This window comes from Heteronotia binoei, chromosome 5 (assembly GCF_032191835.1).
Source record: "Heteronotia binoei isolate CCM8104 ecotype False Entrance Well chromosome 5, APGP_CSIRO_Hbin_v1, whole genome shotgun sequence".
NCBI classification, from domain to species: Eukaryota; Metazoa; Chordata; class Lepidosauria; order Squamata; family Gekkonidae; genus Heteronotia; species Heteronotia binoei.
Window position 1 is genome coordinate 154372478 of NC_083227.1, and position 24538 is coordinate 154397015.

Consider the following 24538-nt stretch of genomic DNA (forward strand, 5'->3'; position numbering starts at 1 on the left):
ACCCAGTTGCACCTGGGAGAGCCACAGCATAATGAGCATGACAACACAGCATAATGAGCATGACACACTGTAGCTAGGCACACAAACGCTCATGCTTTGATTAAAACTTTGTTGGTCTTAAGGTGCCGCTAGTCTCAAACCTTGCTTCACACACAGACCCATGGGGGAGAACAGAGAGCCCCAAAGCATAAGCTCCCCTTGGCAGCTGAAAGAGTGGTTCCCTCTTTCTTTAGCCACCTGTTCACACAGCAGATTAAACCCCTGGGCAGGCCAGTTCTGGCCCACAGGCCATATGTTTGACACCCCTGGCCTAGAGACTTCACTGAGAAGGGTTATGGTTCGCTGATACCACATCTGCTTTGCATTTTAAAAATCTCGTGTTTGATTACTGGCAATATGAAAGTTCTCTACCTAAGACACCAGAGAGACAGTGCAGGATTCTTGAAGTGGGTAATACAGAAGCAGCTTGACTAACTGCTCGCATTCTGGGACCTGTTGCTCCCTATATCCATTTTCTATATCTTTTTTTTTTTTTGTAATAACAATTTTTATTGTAATCAAACACTTAAACAATAAAAAGGAATAATTTAACAATACATATAAAGTAGGTATTATCTCATACCAGATGGTTAATAAATTTACCATATGACCGTCGAACTACATCAACTAAAAATTATTTTGCCTTGTCACTTATACAAGCTGTTACATTAAATTAGCTAATACAAATGATATTTTTTTATTATATTAGAAATCTCACCTTGAGCCATTAAATATTCTAAAATAGGAAACCAAACGATTTCAAAGGTATTAACCTGAAGAGGATTCTGTATTGATTTTATGTTAGATGTTATTTTACTCATTAAATAAAGATTCCATAATTTTTTATGCCATAGGCTTAATGTCGGTTGTCGGTCACTTTTCCAAAGGTGAGCAATACTTGATTTTGCTGCATACATTTTCTATATCTTTTAACAGAAACAAAATAATGTGTTAGAATGAAAATGACATGGGTTACATACATACAGCCCCAATTGCTGATCAAACAAAAAGTGTAGAAGAAGAAGAAGATATTGGATTTATATCCCTCCCTCCACTCCAAAGAGTCTCAGAGGGGCTCACAATCTCCTTTACCTTCCTCCCCCACAACAGACACCCTGTGAGGTAGATGAAGATATTGGATTTATATCCTGCCCTCCACTCCGAAGAGTCTCAGAGCGGTCACAATCTCCTTTACCTTCCTCCCCCACAACAGACACCCTGTGAGGTAGATGAAGATATTGGATTTATATCCCGCCCTCCACTCTGAAGAGTCTCAGAGCGGCTCACAATCTCCCTTACCTTCCTCCCCCACAACAGACACCCTGTGAGGTAGATGAAGATATTGGATTTATATCCCGCCCTCCACTCCAAAGAGTCTCAGAGCGGCTCACAATCTCCTTTCCCTTCCCCCCCCCCCAACAGACACCCTGTGAGGTAGATGAAGATATTGGATTTATATCCTGCCCTCTACTCCGAAGAGTCTCAGAGCGGCTCACAATCTCCTTTACCTTCCTCCCCCACAACAGACACCCTGTGAGGTAGATGAAGATATTGGATTTATATCCTGCCCTCTATTCCAAAGAGTCTCAGAGCGGCTCACAATCTCCTTTCCCTTCCTCCCCCACAACAGACACCCTGTGAGGTAGATGAAGATATTGGATTTATATCCCGCCCTCCACTCCGAAGAGTCTCAGAGCGGCTCACAGTCTCCTTTACCTTCCTCCCCCACAACAGACACCCTGTGAGGTAGATGAAGATATTGGATTTATATCCCGCCCTCCAATCTGAAGAGTCTCAGAGCGGCTCACAATCTCCTTTATCTTCCTCCTCCATAACAGACACCCTGTGAGGTGGGTGGGGCTGGAGAGGGCTCTCACAGCAGCTTCCCTTTCAAGGACAACCTCTGCCAGAGCTATGGCTGACCCAAGGCCATGCTAGCAGGTACAAGTGGAGGAGTGGGGAATCAAACCTGGTTCTCCCAGATAAGAGTCCGCACACTTAACCACTACACCAAACTGGCTCTGACCCTGGTGGGTACGGTGCTGGCAGCAGGCAGAAGTTCCACAGCACAAGTGGGCAAAGAGCATCAGGTAGTCACTCAAAGCAAGGGTTCAGGCAGGAGAGCGGTCAAGAGCCAATCCAAGGTTCAGGGTGATTGTCCAGAAGCAGAGTTCAGAAGTCAGATTGTGGAGGGTCCAGTCTGGGTTCAGAGTAACAGAGGTTCCAGTCAGAGGGTCAGGATACAGGGTTGGTGGTTATGCAGCTGTGGGACAAGGTGCATCCACAATTAACAGCTTCCCCTTGCCTGGATTTATAGCTGGCTCTCCATGGGCTGTTTAGCCATTGCTAATTGTGGCATGCATCCTCGCAAGTACTCATCTCCTGCTTCATCTCATGGCAGGTGTCTGCAATGAATCAGACACTCAGCTCTCTTCTACTGAGGTGAAGGAGTGTTAGAGGAACACTGGGCCAGGCCTTCTGTTCCTCCTTCGTGTCTGGTCTGGATGCAGGGAAATCACTTGCAGTTGGTGGAGGGGGCATATCGGCTACAGCCCGTGCGTTGTTGAGAACTGGCATCTCCTGTCCTTGAAGACTGATGGGCTCCATCTCAGCTGGGTGTTCCTCCTCCTCTCTGGAGGAGGTTTCATTATCAGGCTGGTCGTTCATCTGGTCAGGCTGGCTATCAGGGTGACATATGACACAAAGCTGGATTGTGACAATAAGCTGAGGAGCTTCCATCTGCAGGCTGAATGATCAGCAGAATGATAAACAGAATTTCCTGAAATGAAAGAACAAAGCAGTTCAGTTTTGTTCATTTGCTTAGCCATTTGTCACCAAGGGTCATACTCAGCACAAATGACAGTAGACGTAAATAGTCCCTAAAAATAATTTTGCTCACAGAAGCTAGGACCAGTCCATTTCAACCATTGCACTAAAATGGTTGCATGAACATAACCTGTTTGGAAGCATTAGAAATATTATAAATAGTACAACTTTTGTTATCATTGCCATATATTAACTGTTTTCGCACACAGCTCACCTCGCAGTCACAATCCTGTTCCCTCTGCAGCGTCTGGTCGGATTTCCCACCATCTGCGCCAAAGTTACAGGAAGTGCCGCAGCTTTTGCGTAGCAAACGTAAACTACTAAAACCCAGTTTACATTTGCTACGCAAAAGCCGCGGCACTTCCTGTAACTCCAGCGCAGATGGTGGGAAATCCGACAGATGCTGCAGAGGGAACAGGATTGTGACTGCGAGGTAAGTTGTGTGTGAAAACGGTCATTAACTGTTATTCTCAAACAGATCAATGAGAACTGGGTGTATAAAGTTCTGTGTGAATCCTAAGAAGCCCACAAACAGGGCTGCCCTGAATGGCATTTCTAAGCACAGTGTTTCCATTTTCCATTCATCTTTGGACTAGCTATGGAAGTTTCCCCTGATTCAGTATCAGCCCTGATCTAGATAGCACAGGCTAGCCCAATTTAATCAGAAACTCGGCAAGGTTGGCTCTGGTTAGTGTTTGAATGGGAGACCACCAAGAAACTCCGGGGTCCCTATGCAGAGGCAGGCAATGGCAAGTCATCTCATGTCTTGCAAACCCTACAGGGGCACTGTAAGTCAGATGCAACTGGAAGCGAGTAAGTAAGGAAATAAGGACAAGTGCTATATCTACAGGAGCTGTTTCATTCTCATGGGCTGCTCCTGCTACAACAATAAAATGCTCAGCTTGTATACAGCTTTTTGTCAAGCAGGGCAATTTGGAGGGGATAGAGGCACAATTGCTGCCTCACATAAAAAAGAAGGCACAGACCAGCAGATTGAAAGAGCTGCAGAGACCAGGGGAAAGAGTGCAGGAGATTAGTAGTCCCCCCCCCCCCTTCCCTATTATAGGCAACTTGCCTGATCTAAAAACTGGATAAAAATAAAGACAGAGTGCTAAAAAAAAACCAAACTGAACACATAGCACTGTCAAGCATGAGATTTCAAAATGACCAGTCCTTGAGTTTTGAAACCAAGTTTGGTTTATTGATAATCCATGTGGCTCAGCTGAGCTAGGTATTGGAACCGATACATTGTAACATCAGAGTACATGAAGGTCAGAGCGCCTGCTCCGGCCGCAACGCCACTGAGGATGTTCTCCGCAGCTGAGAACGAAACGTCTGGAAGGAAAACTTTCTCCAGTAGAACACGGCACTTGAGCCCGAAAGATTCTACAAACCCTAAATTAGAGTACATGCTTTAAAATGGCACATCAAAGGTTCTATAAACAATTCCACATTCACGTGTGAAATTCACACTCTAAACTCCTTATCTATATTACGGCTAGCACATCCTGGGTCCAGGCCTGGCTGGGTCTGGGAACATGTCCCAGGAGGTCTTATCTTCAACGACCATACATACAGATATAGGCAGTTGGGGAGATACATAGATTAGTGATGACAAAAGGCCAAATTATCTTTCTATATGGGAGAAGACGGCAAATATAGAACATGAGAGATCTCGGATGCCTTTAATTATATTTACAAAGCACCGCAGCTGTGAAAGGTACAAGCGTCATAAATCCATATATCAAGAGGGGGAGATCTGCTCTTTAAAACAAAATAAAACATTTGGTGTGTGCGGAATTAACCCTGCTTCTGCTTCTTCATTTCTTGAAGCATATTTAGCTTCGCGCTAAACATGTTTTATGTGCTTATTTGAAAAAAAAAAAGTTTCTACTTTTCTCCAGTCAAGCAGAGCCCAAAGTAGCTTACAATTTGTGTCATACCCAATGGTGCAATGCAATAGAAACAACAGCCGCCGCCAAAAAAATCTTTCAGATATACCACATTTCAGGCAGGACGCATACAAGACAGCCTGTATCGGCACATATAAGAATATAAAATAGAAGGCTTGGCCAGGTTACATATTAAAAGAATACATAATTCCTACATATTAAAAGAATACATAACTCCTACAGGTCTGGATGGTCTGGGACCTGCCTACCTTAGGGACCGTCTCTCCCCACATGTCCCCCAGAGAGTGCTGAGGTCGGGGTCTCAGAACCTCCTTATAATCCCTGGGCCAAAGGAGGCCCGTCTGAAAGCGACCAGGGACAGGGCCTTCTCGATTGCAGCTCCCTGTTGGTGGAATCAGCTCCCGGAGGAGGTGAGGGCCCTGCGGAACCTTGAACAGTTCCGCAGGGCCTGTAAAACAACCCTCTTCCAGTTGGCATATAATTAACTGTGAGCAGAATGCCTGAATATTAAATCTTAAACATCAGATTACTGAATATTGGAAATTTGAAGGACTGATTTAAGGAATAGTAGCATAGTGTATATCGATGTGAGTTTTATGTATTTTTAGGCTTTTATGTATTTTATTGTATAATTTTAATTGTATTTAAATCGACCTTGTTAGCTTTTATTGTTGTAAGCCGCCCTGAGCCCACCTCGGTGGGGTAGGGCGGGATATAAATCGAATAAAGTAAAGTAAAGTAAAGTAAAGAATAAAATTAGGATTACGAGATAAAAACAAAGCAAGCAACATAGTAAAAACCTGATACATGGTACTACTTATCAGGATGAGTAACCATAGCTTTATATATAAAAAAAAACCTTTGCTACTAATTCAGTTATTTCCAGATCAGAATTATCAAGCAGGTTTTCAGGAGGGACAGGTTTTTGGTCATTCCCTAGGCAGAGATGCTTATAGTTTCACAGGTACCAGGGAAGACAGAGCTGAGCAGCTGGTCTTCCTCAACTCTGGCTGGAAACAATCTGTCACAACAGCAGCTTTCTCCTAATTAGATTCCATTAGAAGGAAGCAGTTAAACTGGATAGACGGAGAGACAGCTGGACCAGGGCTGTAGCCAGGATTTAAGGTTTGGAGGAGCCAAGGGGCCACCAATAGTTCCCTCCCCACAGTTCCGCAACATCCTGTGCCCGACAGTTGGAGTCCTCAGGTCAGGTCCATGGTGGGAGCAGCAGAGGCGCAAAAAGAGGGGCCGAAAGAGGGGCGCACAAGCCAGCAGTGCAAGTCAAGCCAATCTCCACGGGAGGAGAGAAAACCCCAGGTGCTGCCTGCCTGACCCCCCCTCCCCCGCAAGGCAGGCCACTCTGCATGGCCATGCCGGGATCTTCTTAGCGCCACTCCTGCGCTCCTCCTCCCTTGCCATGGTCACCAGGCGGGTTGCTCTAATCCTCACCTTCACACTGCAAGCCTTCCCTCCCCAGCAGAAGCTCCCCCTGAAGACAGCCCCTGTCAGCTTCTCTGCCTGCAGTTTGCAAGGAGGGCAAGCCCAAGCCAGGATTGATACTCTGCTGCTCAGCCATGGCCCCTCCTCCCCCTTGCCCTAGCATTTTTTTCTGGAACAGTCACTGAAGACAGTCAGCAGCATACTTGATCAAAGTAATGTCAGCCAGCGGTGGTGAGTGATGGGGAATTCAAAGGAAGGGGAGGTGTAGTGTATCGCTAGGATGCCATTACGATATAACGCAAGGACGATAGACCAAGCAAACGCGGCCATGTGCAGAGGCGACTGGGCTGCCCCCAGGCGACTCAGCACAGGGCGCGAATCACCCCGCCCATCACAGGCTGTGGCGGGAAGTTTAACTGGCCAGGATTGGGCTGGCCAGCCAGGGAGGTTGTTCCGGGATATTGTATATAAGCGGGGCCCGGCCCGCGTGTTCTCTCTCTTGCAACGTGCTCCTAATAAAGAATGTTGCCCTACTTGCGTCTCCCGTCTGAGTACATTACAGGAGGGACGGTAGCTCAGTGGCAGAGCATCTGTTTGGTAAGCAGAAGGTCCCAGGTTCAATCCCTGGCATCTCCAAAAAAGGGTCCAGGCAAATAGGTGTGAAAAACCTCAGCTGGAGACCCTGGAGAGCCGCTGCCAGTCTGAGCAGACAATACTGACTTTGATGGACCAAGGGTCTGATTCAGTATAAGGCAGCTTCATATGTTCACACAGATCTCTGCTCATGCAAGTTGAAATAAATAAGCCTAAAATTGATTATTAAATAGCCTTCAAAATTGTAATTTAAACGCTGCAATGCTGTGCATTTTGGGGAGGGAAAGTGGCTCAGTGGTAGAGCATCTGCTTGGTAAGCAGAAGGTCCCAGGTTCAATCCCCGGCATCTCCAAAAAAGGGTCCAGGCAAATTGATGTGAAAAATCTCAGCTTGAGACCCTGGAGAGCCGCTGCCAGTCTGAGAAGACAAGACTGACTTTGATGGACCGAGGGTCTGATTCAGTATAAGGCAGCTTCATATGTAGGAGGGATGGTGGCTCAGTGGTAGAGCATCTGCTTGGGAAGCAGAAGGTCCCAGGTTTAATCCCTGACATCTCCAAAAAAGGGTCCAGGCAAATAGGTGTGAAAAACCTCAGCTTGAGACCCTGGAGAGCCGCTGCCAGTCTGAGTAGACAATACTGACTTTGATGCACCAAGGGTTTGATTCAGTATAAGGCAGCTTCATATGTCCATATGTCCAAACCTATAACAGGGTTTTGATTGGAGGGGCCTGGACCTCCCCTGTAGGTATGGGCCTGAACTGGATTCGGCTCCCCTTGTCAGTGCATGCCATTTTTATAATGCAATAGACAGTGAGTTGGATCCGACACAGTGGCTTTTTTTCATATTTACTTTTTAAAATTAAACCTTTTAAAATGATGCACGGCAAATGCAGTCAAATATTCACAAAATAGCTTAACCCTTTAAATCCCCCCCTCCCCCCCAGACGAAACCCTACAATAATATATCTATATCATTATCCTAGGATCAGATTCAGATAGGCAAAGTTCAAGAGGTAGATACAACAAGATCATAGGAGTGTTTTCATGGCGGCAAGAGCTTCCACCTATGGAGTATGATTTTTGTGACTCTCCCTTTCAACAGGAGCCTGAAATGCCCCTCCCCTCCCCGAATGCTACTCCTAGGCATTACCTCCCCCACATAAACAGGATTTCATGGGGCATTTCAGGCAGATGCAGGATCTGCAAAAGGCCATGGCCAGGAATCTTTGCACCTGCAGAAATGGTGCATTGGATCCACATCAATGTTTCCCAGCCTTCCTCTTGAAGTTCCCAGGAATGAAAGCAAAAAGATAACTTGTGTGTAGGGTTGCCAATCCCCAGGCGGGGGCAGGGGATCCCCTGGTTTGGAGACCCTCCCCCCCCCGCTTCAGGGTTGTCAGAAAGCGGGGGGAGGGGACTCAGGGGAGGGAAATGTCTGCTGGGAACTCTATTATTCCCTGTGGAGATTTATTCCCATAGAAAATCATGGAGAATTGATCTGCGGGTATCTGGGGCTCTGGGGGGGCTGTTTTTGGGGGTAGAGGCACCAAATATTCAGTATAGCATCTAGTGCCTCTCCCCAAAATATCCCCCAAGTTTCAAAACGATTGGACTAGGGGATCCAATTCTGTGAGCCCCAAAAGAAGGTGCCCCTATCCTTCATTATTTCCTATGGAAGGAAGGCATTGAAAAGGTGTGCCGCCCCTTTAAATGTGATGGCCAGAACTCCCTTTGGAGTTCAATGATGCTTGTCACAGCCTTGATCTTGGCTCCACCCCTAATGTCTCCTGGCTCCACCCCCAAAGTCCCCAGATATTTCTTGAATTGGACTTGGCAACCCTACTTGTGTGATAGTTTGTGTCTTCTTCTGTATGCTCTTGAAGTGAGAAATCTGGGAGGCATTCAGTGAGTGTTCTCTAGAATTTCAGTTCACTCGAGGAGAAAGATTTGCAGCAGGCAATGTGTTTCCCATTGAAACTGGTGGAAATGACTATTGGATTCGTTTTCTAACATGTTAATTCCCCTGTTAAAGAAATCAATTCAATTTTTTTTTATAACAAAAGAACCAAATCTGACTTCTCTGTTTTTTAAATATGCAGATCGTTTTAGACTCAGCTCTAACCAAACTAATTTAAGTTTTTGTGTTTGCTTTTAATACAAAGCACTACATGCTGTTTGGGATTTATCAACAGATTAACGTATTATATGATGTAATGTGAATCCATATGAAACTATCCGCATGTTGAAATCATCCTCAGAAGGCACTCTTGCTTCTTGAAGGTCTCGTTGGCAATCATCAACAGAGACCTCAAGATTGAGGGTCTTCTTCCCCAGAAAGATTTGTCTTTTCTCTTCCTTGATGACATCTTATTGCTGGCTCCAAACTCATCTTTTGAGTGCCCTTTGGGGGGGTCTGTGGTTAGTGTTAAGGGTTGTGTATGTTTCTGCTACCTCTGTGTTATTTGGTTGATCGCATCTGGTTGCTTTAATTATTTCTGCGGCATTTTCTTAAATGCTTTTTTTTTTCTCCATTTGAGATTGTCAGATTTTAATTGTTCCTTTAATTGCTTTTTAATTATTCCTTAGCTGCCTTAGTTGAGTCAAAAGGCGAGTTTCAAAATAGTTACTGCAATTACTATCTACTGTATTAATATCACTATTGTAATAAACTTAGTGGGGTGATAAGGGGGTAGCATTGCAAGATACAGGTTGAGAAACTCCTGGAGATTTGGCAATGGACCCTGGGTAGGTCAGGGATACGGGTGGAATCCAATGGCACAGAGTCCACCTTCCAAATCATCCATTGCCTCCAGGGGAACTTATCTCTGTAGTCTGCAATTGAGCTGTAGTTATGACTGATCCCCAGGTCCCACCTGGAGGTTGGCATCCGTAGCCTAGCTAGCTTCTCTTCACATCAGGATGTGACCAGGATGCTTCTCTTCACATCAGGATGTGACCAGGATGTGACCTGCTCAGTGGTCATGCAGTTTCTGCCTGCTCATTTTCAAGCTTCATCATACAATCATAGCCTTAAGATGTGTTAGGCACATCTTTAGGCATAGGCAGCAAGATTTCCTTGTTTACCCATTTAGATTCAGAAAAGGGAAGTGGTGAAGCTGCCTAACTAGCTGACAAGCTTTCTGAGAAACAAGAGAGACCGTTTGGTTCACGGAGGAAGTCGTCGTCTTCTTAAACATATTCTGCAGTTCTGAAGAAAGCCAAAAGTCTGGGAGTTCAAGGATTTACTGGATCGCACCCAATCTTGGTAATCAACTGGGAGTCCTACAAAAAAAACAACTGGGAGTCTGACATCTAGCTTCCTAGCAATATTAGCACACATATGTCTGTAACTGGCTAGCCAAGAAGAACAGCAATGGACTCACGTCAGCTTCCCTACCGGTCAGAAGTGGGCAGCTGGACTCCAGATAACCTGGCAGACTACTTCAAGAGGGTAAGTGGCATTTCGTTTCAACTGCTGCGTCTTTACACTGCAAGTAATATTCGTGTTGTAACTTTAGGAAAGTCTCCGGGAAGCCATTTTGATTGTTGTAATACTTTCTCCTGAAAGAGGCACAGGACTTGCTAGAAATACTTCCAAATTCACCAGCCTGAAAGGCCAGGTTTTTTTGTTTAGTGGTTTGCACCTCAACCCATCCCTCTCATCTAGTCGGTCAGCTCCTCATCTGCTTTGCCTACCATCACATATAGGGTTGCCAATCCCCAGGTGGGGGCAGGGGATCCCCCGGTTTGGAGGCCCTTCCCCCACTTCAGGGTCATCAGAAAGCAGGGGGAGGGGAGGGAAATGTCTGCTGGGAACTCTATTATTCCCTATGGAGATTTATTCCCATAGAAAATCATGGAGAATTGATCCGAGGGTATCTGGGGCTCTGGGGGGGCTGTTTTTTGGGGTAGAGGCACCAAATATTCGGTATAGCATCTAGTGTCTTTCCACAAAACATCCCCCAAGTTTCAAAAAGATTGGACCAGGGGGCCCAATTCTATGAGCCCCAAAAGAGGGTGCCCCTATCCTTCATTATTTCCTATGGAAGGAAGGCATTGAAAAGGTGTGCCGTCCCTTTAAATGTGATGGCCAGAAGTCCTTTTGGAGTTCAGTTATGTTTGTTGCAGCCTTGATCTTGGCTCCACCCCTAATGTCTCCTGGCTCCACCCCCAAAGTCCCCAGATATTTCTTGAATTGGACTTGGCAACCCAAATCACATGGATTATAAACTTTCTGGAAATAACCTAGCATGCTGTTGGAGCTAAATAAGCATTCTGAGTAACAGAACCAGGCAACATGTATCTGATGAACACAACTTTGACTCTCAAAAGCATATAACTTGAAAAATCTTTGTTGGTCTCCAAGGTCCTATGGGATTAGAATCTCACACAGGCAACCTTTAGGGTTTTACGCATGATCTTCTAGAGGAAGGTGGGAAGACTGACTTAAAAAGCAGGGTCTCATCCACAACAATAGCTAAATACCGGGGATGATACGTACAATAGATCTCCAGCAATAGTCCAAGAAGAGGAGCTATTCAGAATGGGATAAAGTGCAAGCAAGATGCAGAAAATTGGAGAGCCAGTTTGGTATAGTGGTTAAGTGTGCGGACTCTTATCTGGGAGAACCGGGTTTGATTACCCACTCCTCCACTGGAACCTGCTGGAACGGCCTTGGTTCAGCCATAGCTCTGGCAGAGGTTGTCCTTGAAAGGGCAGCTGCTGTGAGAGCCCTCTCCAGCCCCACCCACCTCACAGGGTGTCTGTTGTGGGGGAGGAAGGGAAAGGAGATTGTGAGCTGCTCTGAGACTCTTCAGAGTGGAGGGCGGGATATAAATCCAATATCCTCATCTACCTCACAGGGTGTCTGTTGTGGGGGAGGAAGGGAAAGGAGATTGTGAGCCGCTCTGAGACTCTTCGGAGTGGAGGGCGGGATATAAATCCAATATCTTCATCTACCTCGCAGGGTATCTGTTGTGGGGGAGGAAGGTGAAGGAAATTGTGAGCCGCTCTGAGACTCTTCGGAGTGGAGGGCGGGATATAAATCCAATATATTCATCTCCCTCACAGGGTGTCTGTTGTGGGGGGGAGGAAGGGAAAGGAGATTGTGAGCCGCTCTGAGACTCTTCGGAGTGGAGGGCGGGATATAAATCCAATATCTTCATCTACCTCGCAGGGTGTCTGTTGTGGGGGAGGAAGGTGAAGGAGATTGTGAGCCGCTCTGAGACTCTTTGGAGTGGAGGGCGGGATATAAATCCAATATCTTCATCTCCCTCACAGGGTGTCTGTTGTGGTGGAGGAAGGGAAAGGAGAGTGTGAGCCGCTCTGAGACTCTTCGGAGTGGAGGGCGGGATATAAATCCAATATCTTCATCTACCTCACAGGGTGTCTGTTGTGGGGGGGAGGAAGGGAAAGGAGATTGTGAGCCGCTCTGAGACTCTTCGGAGTGGAGGGCGGGATATAAATCCAATATCTTCATCTCCCTCACAGGGTGTCTGTTGTGGGGGGGAGGAAGGGAAAGGAGATTGTGAGCCGCTCTGAGACTCTTCGGAGTGGAGGGCGGGATATAAATCCAATATCTTCATCTACCTCGCAGGGTGTCTGTTGTGGGGGAGGAAGGTGAAGGAGATTGTGAGCCGCTCTGAGACTCTTCGGAGTGGAGGGCGGGATATAAATCCAATATCTTCATCTCCCTCACAGGGTGTCTGTTGTGGGGGGGAGGAAGGGAAAGGAGATTGTGAGCCGCTCTGAGACTCTTCGGAGTGGAGGGCGGGATATAAATCCAATATCTTCATCTACCTCGCAGGGTGTCTGTTGTGGGGGAGGAATGGAAAGGAGATTGTGAGCCGCTCTGAGACTCTTCGGAGTGGAGGGCGGGATATAAATCCAATATCTTCTTCTTCTTCTTCTAAATTGCCTCCATGTGGCCTGGCCCATCTCACAGACTTTCTGCATCATGTATTTTTTTCCCTACCACACAGGGAACTGTTTGTACTCTTAAACATAATTAATTTATATATTTATTTGCATTCACATGTAATCCCAGAACGTTCAAAGTTTCATAGCTGTGTTCAAATATAGTATGTTACGTTCACTCTGGTGGGTAATAGTGCTGGTTGATAATAGCTATGAATAGCTATGCCCTAAACTGGATATCCCAGGCTAGCTAATTCTTGTCAGATCTTGGAAGCTCTAAGCTGGATCAGCCCTGGTTAGTATTTGGATGGGAGACCTCCAAGAACATCCAGAGTTGCAAAACAGAGGCAGGCGATGCCAGAAAAACCTCAGAATGTCTCATGTCTTGAAAACCCCACAGGGTCACCATAAGTCAGCAAAAAAAAGAGCTATAACAGCAAAAAAAAAAGCCATGAATAGTGTTCCTCCCCACTCGTCACAGACTTCTTAGTTTAGTCTGCTTATGCAACTTGTCTTTTAAAAGTGTTAAAAGAGCATTTTCTAGCTCCCGCTAACTTAATTTAGAGGGAACACTGCCCTCCGGTTAGTTCAGCCATTCCTAATCAAGAGATGGAAAAGAGTTCCCTTGGGTGAAGCAGAATCAAGATTGTGGGGATTTTCCTGTGAGGTCATGCAAGGTTTGTCATTATTAGCCATGCTCTTTAGTATAGGAAGCCACTGAGTGAGAAATTTGGAATTCTAGAGTCATCGATATGGTAATGCCATCCAGTCAGGCCTCAGATTCAGTGGGAGCTCACAGGAGCACAGCTCCTGAATCTTTCTGAGAGTTCCACCTCCTCCTCCTGAGAGTTGCACCTCCTTGTCCATTGAATATCATGTGCAGCTGCATAACAATTCCTGGATGAGCTCCACCACCTTTTTTCCCTACAAAACAACCCCAGCATCCAGTTATATATTTCCTTGTCTACTCATCCATTTGCAGTGGTCTCGATCCTGAGCCAGAGCCTGAAGACTATGATTAGGCAACCAGTGGCAGGGCTTTTTCTGTGGTGGCACCTTGCATTTGGAATGCCCTCTCCCATGAGGCTTGCCTGGTGTCTAGCTTACTTTCTTTTAGGCACCAAGCTAAAATGTTCCTTTTTAACCAGGCTTTTAGCTAAGGGATTTTGTCTTTTAAAAGTGTTATGATCTGCTTCTGGTCCTGGGATACTTTGATTACATAATTTTAGGCTGCTCAGTGAGTGTCTTAGGCCACTATTATGCCCTGGTTGTTTTAATGGAAGTGGCCTGTTTTTTTATTATTGTCTTTTAATGGCACTGTATTATGCTAGCTGTAAGCTGCCTTAAGCAGGTCTCTGGGAAAGTAGCATATACTTTAAAAAAAACTAAATAAATAAGGGTAAATACACTGAAACTGAAAGCAGAGGGGAGTTTTGTTGGTAAATGGACCAAGGCTGGTCTGCTTATGCAACAGACAAAGTTGTTAGAACTTTTGTGTTGTGAGCCGCCCTGAGCCCACTTCGGTGGGGTAGGGCGGGATATAAATCAAATCAAATCAATAAATAAAATAAACAGGTCACTAAGTTTAAATAGCTGGGAGTATTGTTCAGTGCTAATCTTTTGTGGAGACCTCACATGACATCAGTAATAAGTGCTGTGAAGAGCATTGGGAAAGCAATCACTAGATTCTTTTATACCAGGGGGACTGTGACCCTTTCTGCTTTTGTGTTTACTATGGCTCTCACCTCCCACCTCCGTTGCTTTAAAAACCTGCTTCCATATTCACATACACACTCACCTCACTCTCCCATCTGATTTTGAAATTCCTGCCACATCCTTTTCCCAGCATTCTGCTGTCACTCCTCTGTATCTCCGTAGTTTCCAAGAGCGGTTTTTCAGAGCAGTATTTCCCCTCCCCTCCTCTTAATTTGCTTTCATACCTTTAAAAGCAGAAACATTTCCTCGGACTTTCCCCCTCCTCTCCCCCAGCAGGCTAATTGGTCTGTTCTTATTGGTCAGTTTCACGCTATGCATGTCTTTTGAAATAGGAGATGAGGGACAGTGGCTTAGTGGTAGAGCATCTGCTGGGAAGCAGAAGGTCCCAGGTTCAATCCCCGGCATCTCCAACTGAAAAGGGCCCAGGCAAATAGGTGTGAAAAACCTCAGCTTGAGACCCTGGAGAGCCGCTGCCAGTCTGAGAAGACAATACTGACTTTGATGGACCCAGGGTCTGATTCAGTATAAGGCAGCTTCATATGCAGGAGGGATGGTGGCTCAGTGGTAGAGCATCTGCTTGGTAAGCAGAAGGTCCCAGGTTCAATCCCCGGCATCTCCAACTAAAAAAGGGTCCAGGCAAGTAGGTGTGAAAAACCTCAGCTTGAGAACCTGGAGAGCCGCTGCCAGTCTGAGTAGACAATACTGACTTTGATGGACCAAGGGTCTGATTCAGTATAAGGCAGCTTCATATGTTCAAAGTAATTGCTTAGTTTAGATGCTGGGCTATTTTGTATTTGAGGGGGGGAAAGTTTTCCTTTTAAATTGACTCTGACCACAAACATTTCAAACATGAGAATAATGCTGTAGAACTTTCTTTGTTTAATTTACCATCTCGACATCTCCTTTTGTTATTTCTAAATAACAATGGGGGGAACTCATGTCTCTGCCTCCTCTCCAACCAAGTGGTCATTTTCTCATTGGTATGTAGAATATATACACAACAGAAATTAGAGAGAGAGAGAAAGATGTAGAATGCAGGCACGGCATTAAAAGTAAACCAAATCAACTCGACTTCGGTGTAAATCAGAGGTAAGCTGTCTATGCAAAATGGACCAATATGTACCTTCAATGCTCAGAGCATTTAACTCTAAGGCAGCTGGTCATTTGTTATATGTGGCTAAATAGAGGCTGTTACTGAGGTTACTGGCTGACCACTTAATTAACTTTCTTTGTGGTATATTGGGGGGGGGGGCATGCATGTGGCCAGTGTTGTTCGAAGAACTGAAGTGGGTGAAATCTCTTACGAAGCTAAGACATGGAGGAGGGCATTAAATTTAAAGTTATACCGCAATCAGATCCAGAGCTAAATATGCTTAGTCTTATTAAATTAGACAATCATAAGAGCAAGTGGGATAAATTGCTGAATGATAAGCTAATGTGCCTGGGGATTTCAATAGAATTGATGGGGAGAGTGAATGTCGATGAATTAAGATATCTGATTGAAATGTTTTTTGAAACATCTGGTTCATAAAAATACAGCAATAAGGTCAAAAAGAGTTTGGCCGTTTTCACACTAGCATTTACTCCGGTGTAGCACCCCATTTACCTCCGGATCTTTTCCTGGTTTTCGCACCTGTTGCTCCGGCGCTGCGTCTTGCTCCGGTGCTGCAGGGGTTTCACGCCGGAGTTTCTAGATCCACCTCCTTCCGGAGTTTTTGAAAACCTCCGGATCCACACCGGATCCACTCCTCGGAGTTTGCTGTGGGAAATCCATCCACGCCGGATCGACTGCTTTGTGGGCATCACCCTCTCCCTTTCCGTCCTCCCACCCCATCCACCCCCTTGGCCAATCATCAGCCCTTCGCGGCGCTTCCCAAAAGTGCCCGCACGGCCATTTTTTTTTTAACTTCATATTTCTTGCGTAATAGCGATATTTTGAAATTAACAACAAAAAAAAACCCCTCCTGCATTATTTCGCTGTTGCGTTATCTCGCAATTGCATTATACATTGTTGGGGGGGGGAGAAATTTGGCGTGGGCCAAAGCGTTCATGTGTGTGTGTTTTAAAAAGGCAATGCCTCCCTCAGCTGTGCCACCAGGATTTCTGGACCTGCACAAAATCGCCATGTATAAAATGGGAAGTTGGAGTCCTGCATTCTTCTCCCTGGCTACATTCCGCTCGGTTAGAAAATAGACGCGAGCTCGCTCTTCACATGCGCCACAGAAGGGGAAGGAGAGAATGGGGGGGGGAGCTCTGGCGGCAGGAATCAGTCAGGTCCCCGTTGCAAGCGCCAGCCAGGGAGGGGAAAGAGCGCAGAGGAAATCCCAGCTTCGCCACCCGGGAGGGAGCGAGGCTGGGAAAGGAAGAAGCTGCCACACACACACACACACAAACCCCTCGATTTCTCTCTCTTCGTTATTGCGATATTTCGCAACTTCAGAATTTGGGGGGGGGGGGAATCTAGTGCTAGGATTCTCCACTGTGAATGCTTCTGTTAATACATAAAGGGCTGTGGAGGATTCTACAGCTGCAGCCAATCCATAAGCAGCAGCAGCACACGTGATGTGGTTTGTCCACGAAAAGAAGGGGAAGGAACAGCTGTGACTGCCGATGTTACGTTAGTACGTCCTTACGCAACCAGACTTGCGCTTAAAAAAAAAATGATTGACAGGGCATCGAACTCAAGTCGATGCCAGTGGGAAAACGATTTGAGCCGGGGCTTCATGGAAAGCGACTCCGCAAATGAGTCCATGTGCGAAAACGAGGAAAATGAGCCGGACATAATTGCGCCGTGGAATAAGGGGAGCAAACGCTAAGTGCGAAAACGACCTTTGTCAACCTTTATCGCTGGCATTCCCCTATCAGTTAGCATCCCAATGTTTTAAAAATTAAAAATTGTGATCTAACATATACTAAATATAGACATGCTCTTAATTTGACACATCTTAATGCTCTGCCAACTGTAGTCTTGACAGGTTATCCATATGCGGATAGAACATGCAATTGAGATCTTAATCACATTGTATCTATTGACCACATATTTTTAAGCTGCTTGGAATTTTTAATTTAATTTAATTTTTCCATTGATATTCTGCCCTATCCCGCAAGCAGGCTCAGGGCAGCTTACAACAATAAAAACAACATATTACCCTTATTACAACCTTTATTAATAAAGGGTACCTTTAATATTAAGATTTTAAGTATATAACACTGGTGGGGGTCAAGTAACGGGGGGAGGGGTGGGTAGAAAGTAATATATGGGATAGATAAAAAAGTAATTATTAATGATGTAAGAAATTGAAATTTATTACCATATGTTACTAATAAAATTGTTTGAAGATCAAGGAACAACAATAAAAACAACATATTAGAATTAAAAAACCACAAATCAAAATTAAAACAGCACCATAAAAACAGGTATTATCAAATCAGAGGCAGCAAACAGTAAACAATAGTTAAGCATCGGAAGCAAAACCATGCAACAGCATGTAGGCTGGTAGCTGTCAACACAACTTAAACACCATGATGATAAGGTGCTGATAAGGGGCTGGGGGAAGCAATGACTTTCAAAGGATGCCCGCTGGACCAGTTAAAAACCAGGCAGAAGAGCTCCATCTTGCAGGCCCTGCAAAACCTGGATAAGTGCCTCAGGGCCTGGATCTCCAGGCAGAGTTCATTCCACCAGATAGGGGTACAGACCAAAAAGGCCCTGGCCCTTGTTAAAGTTAGTCGGGCATCCTTAGGACCAGGGATCACAAGATGTTGAGTAGCAGACCTCAGAGCCCGGGGGGGGGTCAAATAGGCTGTCCTGGCCATAAAGGCCTGAAAGGTAAGGACCAAGGAGCTGATTTTCCTCCCTACTTAGTAAGGACTCTGCTTCTCCAACTGCTGAGACTCCTAAGCTACTGAGCAGTGTAGATGGATAGGTTACATACAGGGTGATTAGATTTTTGGCTGCCTTTGTAGAAATATAGAAACATTCAAAAGCAGCTGCACAAACCTCATCATATTTTGTTGGGGAGATCTCATTATGTGGGTAGCATCCCATTAGTTCCTTAAACATAAACTCTTAGTGGCTGTTCAAGACCAGTGGGTCAAATGAACAGTAATAGAAAAGGAAGTGTTTTTTTGGGGGGGTGGATTGATCTGCCTAGTCTGGATGGTACCCTTTTGTCCTTTTCTGAGCATGTGAAGAACCTAGGAAAGTTTCTTTTTAAGAAACAGATAAGTACTGTGGCCAGGAATGCCAAATCAAATCGAAAGCTCCATGCCCCTCTTTGATTGTACCAGTTTAGCCAAATTGATTCACACTTCTGCATTCTCCAGATTGGTCTATTGTAATATGTTCTGCATGAAGCAGCACTTGAATATAACTTAAAAACTGCAGTGATCCAGGATGCAGCAATCTTTCTTGTGGGAGAGCATTACATGTATGTGACATCACTTTTTAATCAACTGCACTGGCTTTCAGTGTGTTTCCATGTCCAGTTCAAGACATTGGGTTTTGACCTATAAAGACTCACACATCTAAAGGACTGCCTTTCCTAGTAAACACCCACAGGTCAGTTGAGGTCCATGCTGTGTCTTCTGCTGGTGATTACATCCTTTTGAAGAATACATCTGGTATCTGTAAGAGGCATAGTATTCTCTGTTGCCCCTCCCAATCTATGGAAATACTTGCCAATGGAAGTGCTGTGTGTACTTTCTTTGACAAGATTTCATAAGGTATGAAATTTCAGAGAGTTCTGAGAGAGAGCAGAGAAGCTCTGAGAGAAAGCAGAGAATAAATGATATAAGCTGGGGAAGTTGCTGAGAATTTCTGAGTTTGTGTGACTGCTGAAAATTCTGAGTTTGTGGTTGCTGGGGAACTGCTGTCTGTGTGGTTTGAGTGGGCTGAAGGTGAAGGTGATTGAAGGTGATTGTTGCTGATGGATTAGGAGTGGCTGTGTTCCCCACCCTCTTTGCATTATTAAGCTGAGCCTTGCCAGAGGTGCGAGCCAGTCTGAGTAGACAATACTGACTTTGATGGACTAGGTGTCTCTGATTCAGTATAAGGCAGCTTCATGCATTTATGTGTACAGATGGTTTAGTTGTGGAGAAAGAGTGATTTCTTAATAATCTTCCCCAAATCACTTTCTCCCAGCATAATTTCAATAGCCTGGATGGACAAAGAGCTAGTTTGCAAGAAGTAGACTTCGCAATCCAAAGCACTCTACTGATATCAGTCTGGGAGACCAACCAGAAAGCAACCATAGAACTCTGACAAGAGGCTGCCTCAATTTGCCCAGACAGGATCTACCCTCTGACTGACATCTAAATCAGACTGAATGAGAAAGTTTTTGTCAGGGGAAAAACGTTATCAATGTCCCCAACATGCCTCTGGAACCCAATACAAAGTAGATAAATTCAGAAGTGACAGCGTCTACACCAGGAACACGTGGAAGGACAGACAAAGCCACCCTCCTTCTTTATCCCATAGTTCAGGGTTGATGAAGAACAGAATATTCAGATGGAAATAACAAACGATTTGTATCCTCCGGTACACACATGCCATTTCGGTGTACTAAATAAGAGGCTCCAGTAAGTACACACATGCCGTTTCAGTATACTAAATAAACATGCCATTTCAGTATGATACTAAATAAGAGGCTAACGACATGACTATGAACAAGCCACTGCATCATTGAGATGATAAAATAAGTTGACTATGTCTAATTTCAATGCTAAGCTCCATAGCAGCAATTTGCATTGTTGACTCTGTTGCGGGTAGTTGTCCTCTACGGCTTAACAGCACACTAAGAATGCATTATGCCATTGTATACCACCAGAGGTAGCATATTGTATTGGACTCCATGGCCCTTCAACACTAACATCTTTGGGTCATCTCACTCGGATAAAAGGAGAACAGGAAGACTGTCCGCTGCTGCAGCATTTTAGACATTCTCTGAATGTAATCATTCATCAAATCATTTGCAAAGCCAAATTATTGCAATGGCGTTGAAACCGATTCTTTCTTAACCTTCCCTTTCCTTCTGCACAGTCCCTATGGTCTACCTGGTGTCCTTTCGTAAGGATCGTGCTCATGCCTACGCCTTTACTGAGGTTGTTTATTATACCATTACAATAAGTAATCAATGTAGAAACAGAAGCATTCCATTTAGCATAAATCATATACGTTAACTATATGACATCTCAACAAGTCCATAATATCATTCCGAATACTCACTTGTCTATCTGCATCTTGTTAGCCTTGAAAAGTAGTTATAATGATAACATTATGAGTTACACATTTTGTTGTTGGTCTGGGTTTGTTCGATGGCGTCTCTCTCTGCGGTGAGGCAAATGGTCTCTACTTTATCAGGACAAGTCACCTGTTACCCAGAGAAATTATATCTTTTCAGAACACTTAAAATACTTTCTTGCAGCTCTTGTTTTGCAGTCCAATTGTGTGTGTGTTTGTGTGTGTGTGTGTGTGTGACACACGCGTATGCACTTTGTGCATGTGCGCAAAAAGTGGAAAGTGGCTGTACTTTGGGAATATTGTTTATTAACATGTAAGCAACAATATTCTAAGAGGAGAAAGTTGTAGATCTACTTCTTTCTGTAATCAGACTCTAAACCCCGCAACTGAATTTATCCCAGATCGCTTGCAACTGGTTAGTATAATGCTAAAGCACATTTGGGAATAGCTCCTTGTCAAGACACATGTAGAGCGTAAGAATCCCTTCTAGCGTCTAGGGTTGCCAACCTCCAGTAAGGGCCTGAAATTCTTCTGGAAATACAACTGATTTCCAGACTACAGTTCCTCTGGAGGAAATGTCAGCTTCAGAAACTGAAGCTATAGCATCACATCCCTGTTAAAATAAGATAACTAAGATCCCCCATTCCCAAATCTTCAGGAATTTACCAAGCCAGAGAGAGCACTCTACTTCTAGATGACCAGACATCAAAGTCTTATAAAAGGTAGTTTATTAAAAATTCAGGTCACAAAAGACTAATGTAAGTATGGATGGACAGTGAGTGTGTCTTAGAAGTCTTGAGTATTTTCCCCCCAAGGCTGTTCTAAGTTGTACTTTGTTTAAGAATGCACTAGAGATCCCAGCCCCACCCCAGGTCTGGGCAGGGGATCTCCAATTTAGGGAGGGCTTCCGTGGGGCAAAGTGGTAAAGCTGTAGTTCTGCAGTCCAAGCTCTCTGCTCATGACCTGAGTTTGATCCCAGCAGAAGCTGGGTTCAGGTAGCTGGCTCAAGGTTGACAGCCTTTCAACCTTCCAAGGTCAGTAAAATGAGTACCCACCTTGCTGGGGGGAAAGTGTAGATGACGGGGGAAGGCAATGACAAACCACCCTGTAAAAGGTCTGCCGTGAAAACGTTGTGATGCGATATTACCCCAAAGTTGAAAACAACTGGTGCTTGCACAGGGGACTACATTTACCTCTACCTTTCCCCACCACCAGCCAGCTGGCCAGCAGGAAGGAATCCCACCCCAAAACGATATTTTTTTTTTTTGGAAGTGTCACCCACAAAGCAGCCATTTGAGTGGTCCCTAGGGGAAGTGAAAGGGACCAATCAAATGGCTGCAAGTCTTCAGTGACTCCGCAAGCCTTTTCAGCAACCAGTTTCATTCCCCTCCCCACAATTAGAAGCAGGGGGGGGGGAGTGCAAAACTGGCCATGAAATGGCTGACAGTCATTTGAGTGAAATGCCTGTGTCCCATTGTGTGGTTGTGACAGTCATTTGACTGAAATGCCTGTGTCCCATTTTCTGTTTTTTGGGCCATTTGTGGTTTTACCAGAAGTGGTCCAAAACATTATTTGGTAATGGGACATCCCTGTGCCCCCATGGAATGCCCCCCCATAAGCCCCCACTGGCAAGGTCAGGGGACCTGGCAACCCAAGATGGCACAACAGACAACTAACACAACCACAGCCTAGTTGCATATACTACTTTAGCCGTATTTGCACCAAGTTTTAAAATGGGATTGAGCTCCCTATTTGTCTCTCTATTATCTGTTACATTTTTGTTCCACCTTTTCTTCAAGGAATTCAGGGTGGTACACATTTTTCTCTTCTCCTTCTTTTTATCCTTACAATAACCCTGTGAGACCTAAGGGACCGTCTCTCCCCGTATGAACCCCAGAGGGCACTGAGGTCAGCAAGTAAAAACAAAATGACCATCCCTGGGCCGAGAGAGGCCAGGCTCCAAAGCACCAGGGTGCGAGCCTTTTCAGTTGCGGCACCTGCACTGTGGAACCAGCTCCCAGAGGAGGTGCGGGCCCTGCGGAACCTCGACCAGTTCCGCAGGGCCTGCAAGACTGCCCTTTTTAGATACGCCTATAATGATACGGACTGCTGAGTTGCAATGAACGAAGAACCGCCATCTTTAACACCATTTAAACTGGCAGAATCAGCGCTAGAACAGCTATTACTGCCAGATATATATATAATGTAATTGTAAATTAAGTATTTTAACTGAATTAACGGGTTTTTATATGTGTAATTTTAATTGCTAATCTAATGTTTTACTATTTATGTTAATATATTACTTACTGTTAGCCGCCCTGAGCCGCTTTGCGGGGAGGGCGGGGTAGAAATAAAATTTATTATTATTATTATTATTAGAATGACTAGTCCAAATTTACACACTGGATTCTATGAAAGGGTAAAAATTTACCACACAAGTTCCCTGTGAGCAGCCCTTGGTTTCCAATATTTGAAAGAAAGAAAAAATGGAGAAATATTCAAGGCAACTTTTGAAAAACTGGAAGTACTTTTGAAACCAAAACTAAAAAGCTTCAGCTTAGCTTTAGTTTGAGGGGCAGCTCATAAGAATGTAACTTATACCCCTGTGATAAGATCTTGAGTTCTAAGCATAAAAGTTTTATTACTCTCGTAATATAGGAAATAATCCTTTCCTCGGAGAAAGCTGATATTGGAAACCAGCATCTCTTATGCAGCACAGGTGCCTTTATATTCAAAACTGCTGTTAAAAAACTTAGAAAATAAGAATAGTCTATAAATTATTGCTGTTCTCTTATCCATACATGATCCATAGCATACAATGAAATTACATTCTTTGTGAGAAAGGAACATAATAGATTTTTCTCTGTCTATTATATCTCACAGCTTGACAAAATCGCTTTCTCGGGAGGGAAAACTCGGCAAATTGGCATTCCTTTTGTTGAGTCAGTACTGTGGCTGTATTGTAGAATACGTTTACTTTTTAAAGTGGCAAATGCTTTGAACAACGACAAAAATAATTTTATGGTGTGAACATGTACAGCCAAACGCATTATATTTGACCATCCTGAACACAGGAGAGCTGATTAACATAAGAACATAAGAGAAGCCATGTTGGATCAGGCCAATGGCTCATCCAGTCCAACACTCTGTGTCACATAAGAACATAAGAGAAGCCATGTTGGAATAGGCCAATGGCCCATCCAGTCCAACACTCTGCGTCACATAAGAACATAAGAGAAGCCATGTTGGAACAGGCCAATGGCCCATCCAGTCCAACACTCTGTGTCACATAAGAACATAAGAGAAGCCATGTTGGAACAGGCCAATGGCTCATCCAGTCCAACACTCTGTGTCACATAAGAACATAAGAGAAGCCATGTTGGAACAGGCCAATGGCTCATCCAGTCCAACACTCTGTGTCACATAAGAACATAAGAGAAGCCATGTTGGATCAGACCAATAGCCCATCCAGTCCAGCACTCTGTGTCACACAGTTGCCAATATATATATATATATATATATATATATATATATATATATATATATATATATATATATATATATATATATATATAGACACACACACACACATATATACACACTGTGGCTAATAGCCACTGATGGACCTCTGCTCCATATTTTTATCTAACCCCCTCTTGAAGCTGGCTGTGCTTGTAGCTGCTACCACCTCCTGTGGCAGTGAATTCCACATGTTAATCACCCTTTGGGTGAAGAAGTACCTCCTTTTATCCGTTCTAACCCAACTGCTCAGCAATTTCATCGAATGCCCACGAGTTCTTGTATTGTGAGAAAGGGAGAAAAGTACTTCTTTCTCTACCTTCTCCAACCCAT

General features: G+C 44.6%; 1 protein-coding gene across 1 annotated transcript in view; it reads left to right on the forward strand.

Annotated features, from left to right (window-relative positions):
* The first annotated feature begins 9955 nt into the window (after positions 1–9955).
* The window catches only part of LCP2 (lymphocyte cytosolic protein 2), a 57588-nt gene continuing 43005 nt past the window's right edge, over positions 9956–24538 (forward strand). Inside the window, exon 1 of the mRNA XM_060238861.1 lies at positions 9956–10264. Within this exon, the coding sequence (XP_060094844.1) occupies positions 10187–10264 (78 nt within the window). The 5' untranslated portion in view covers positions 9956–10186. The remainder of the gene's footprint in view (positions 10265–24538) is intronic.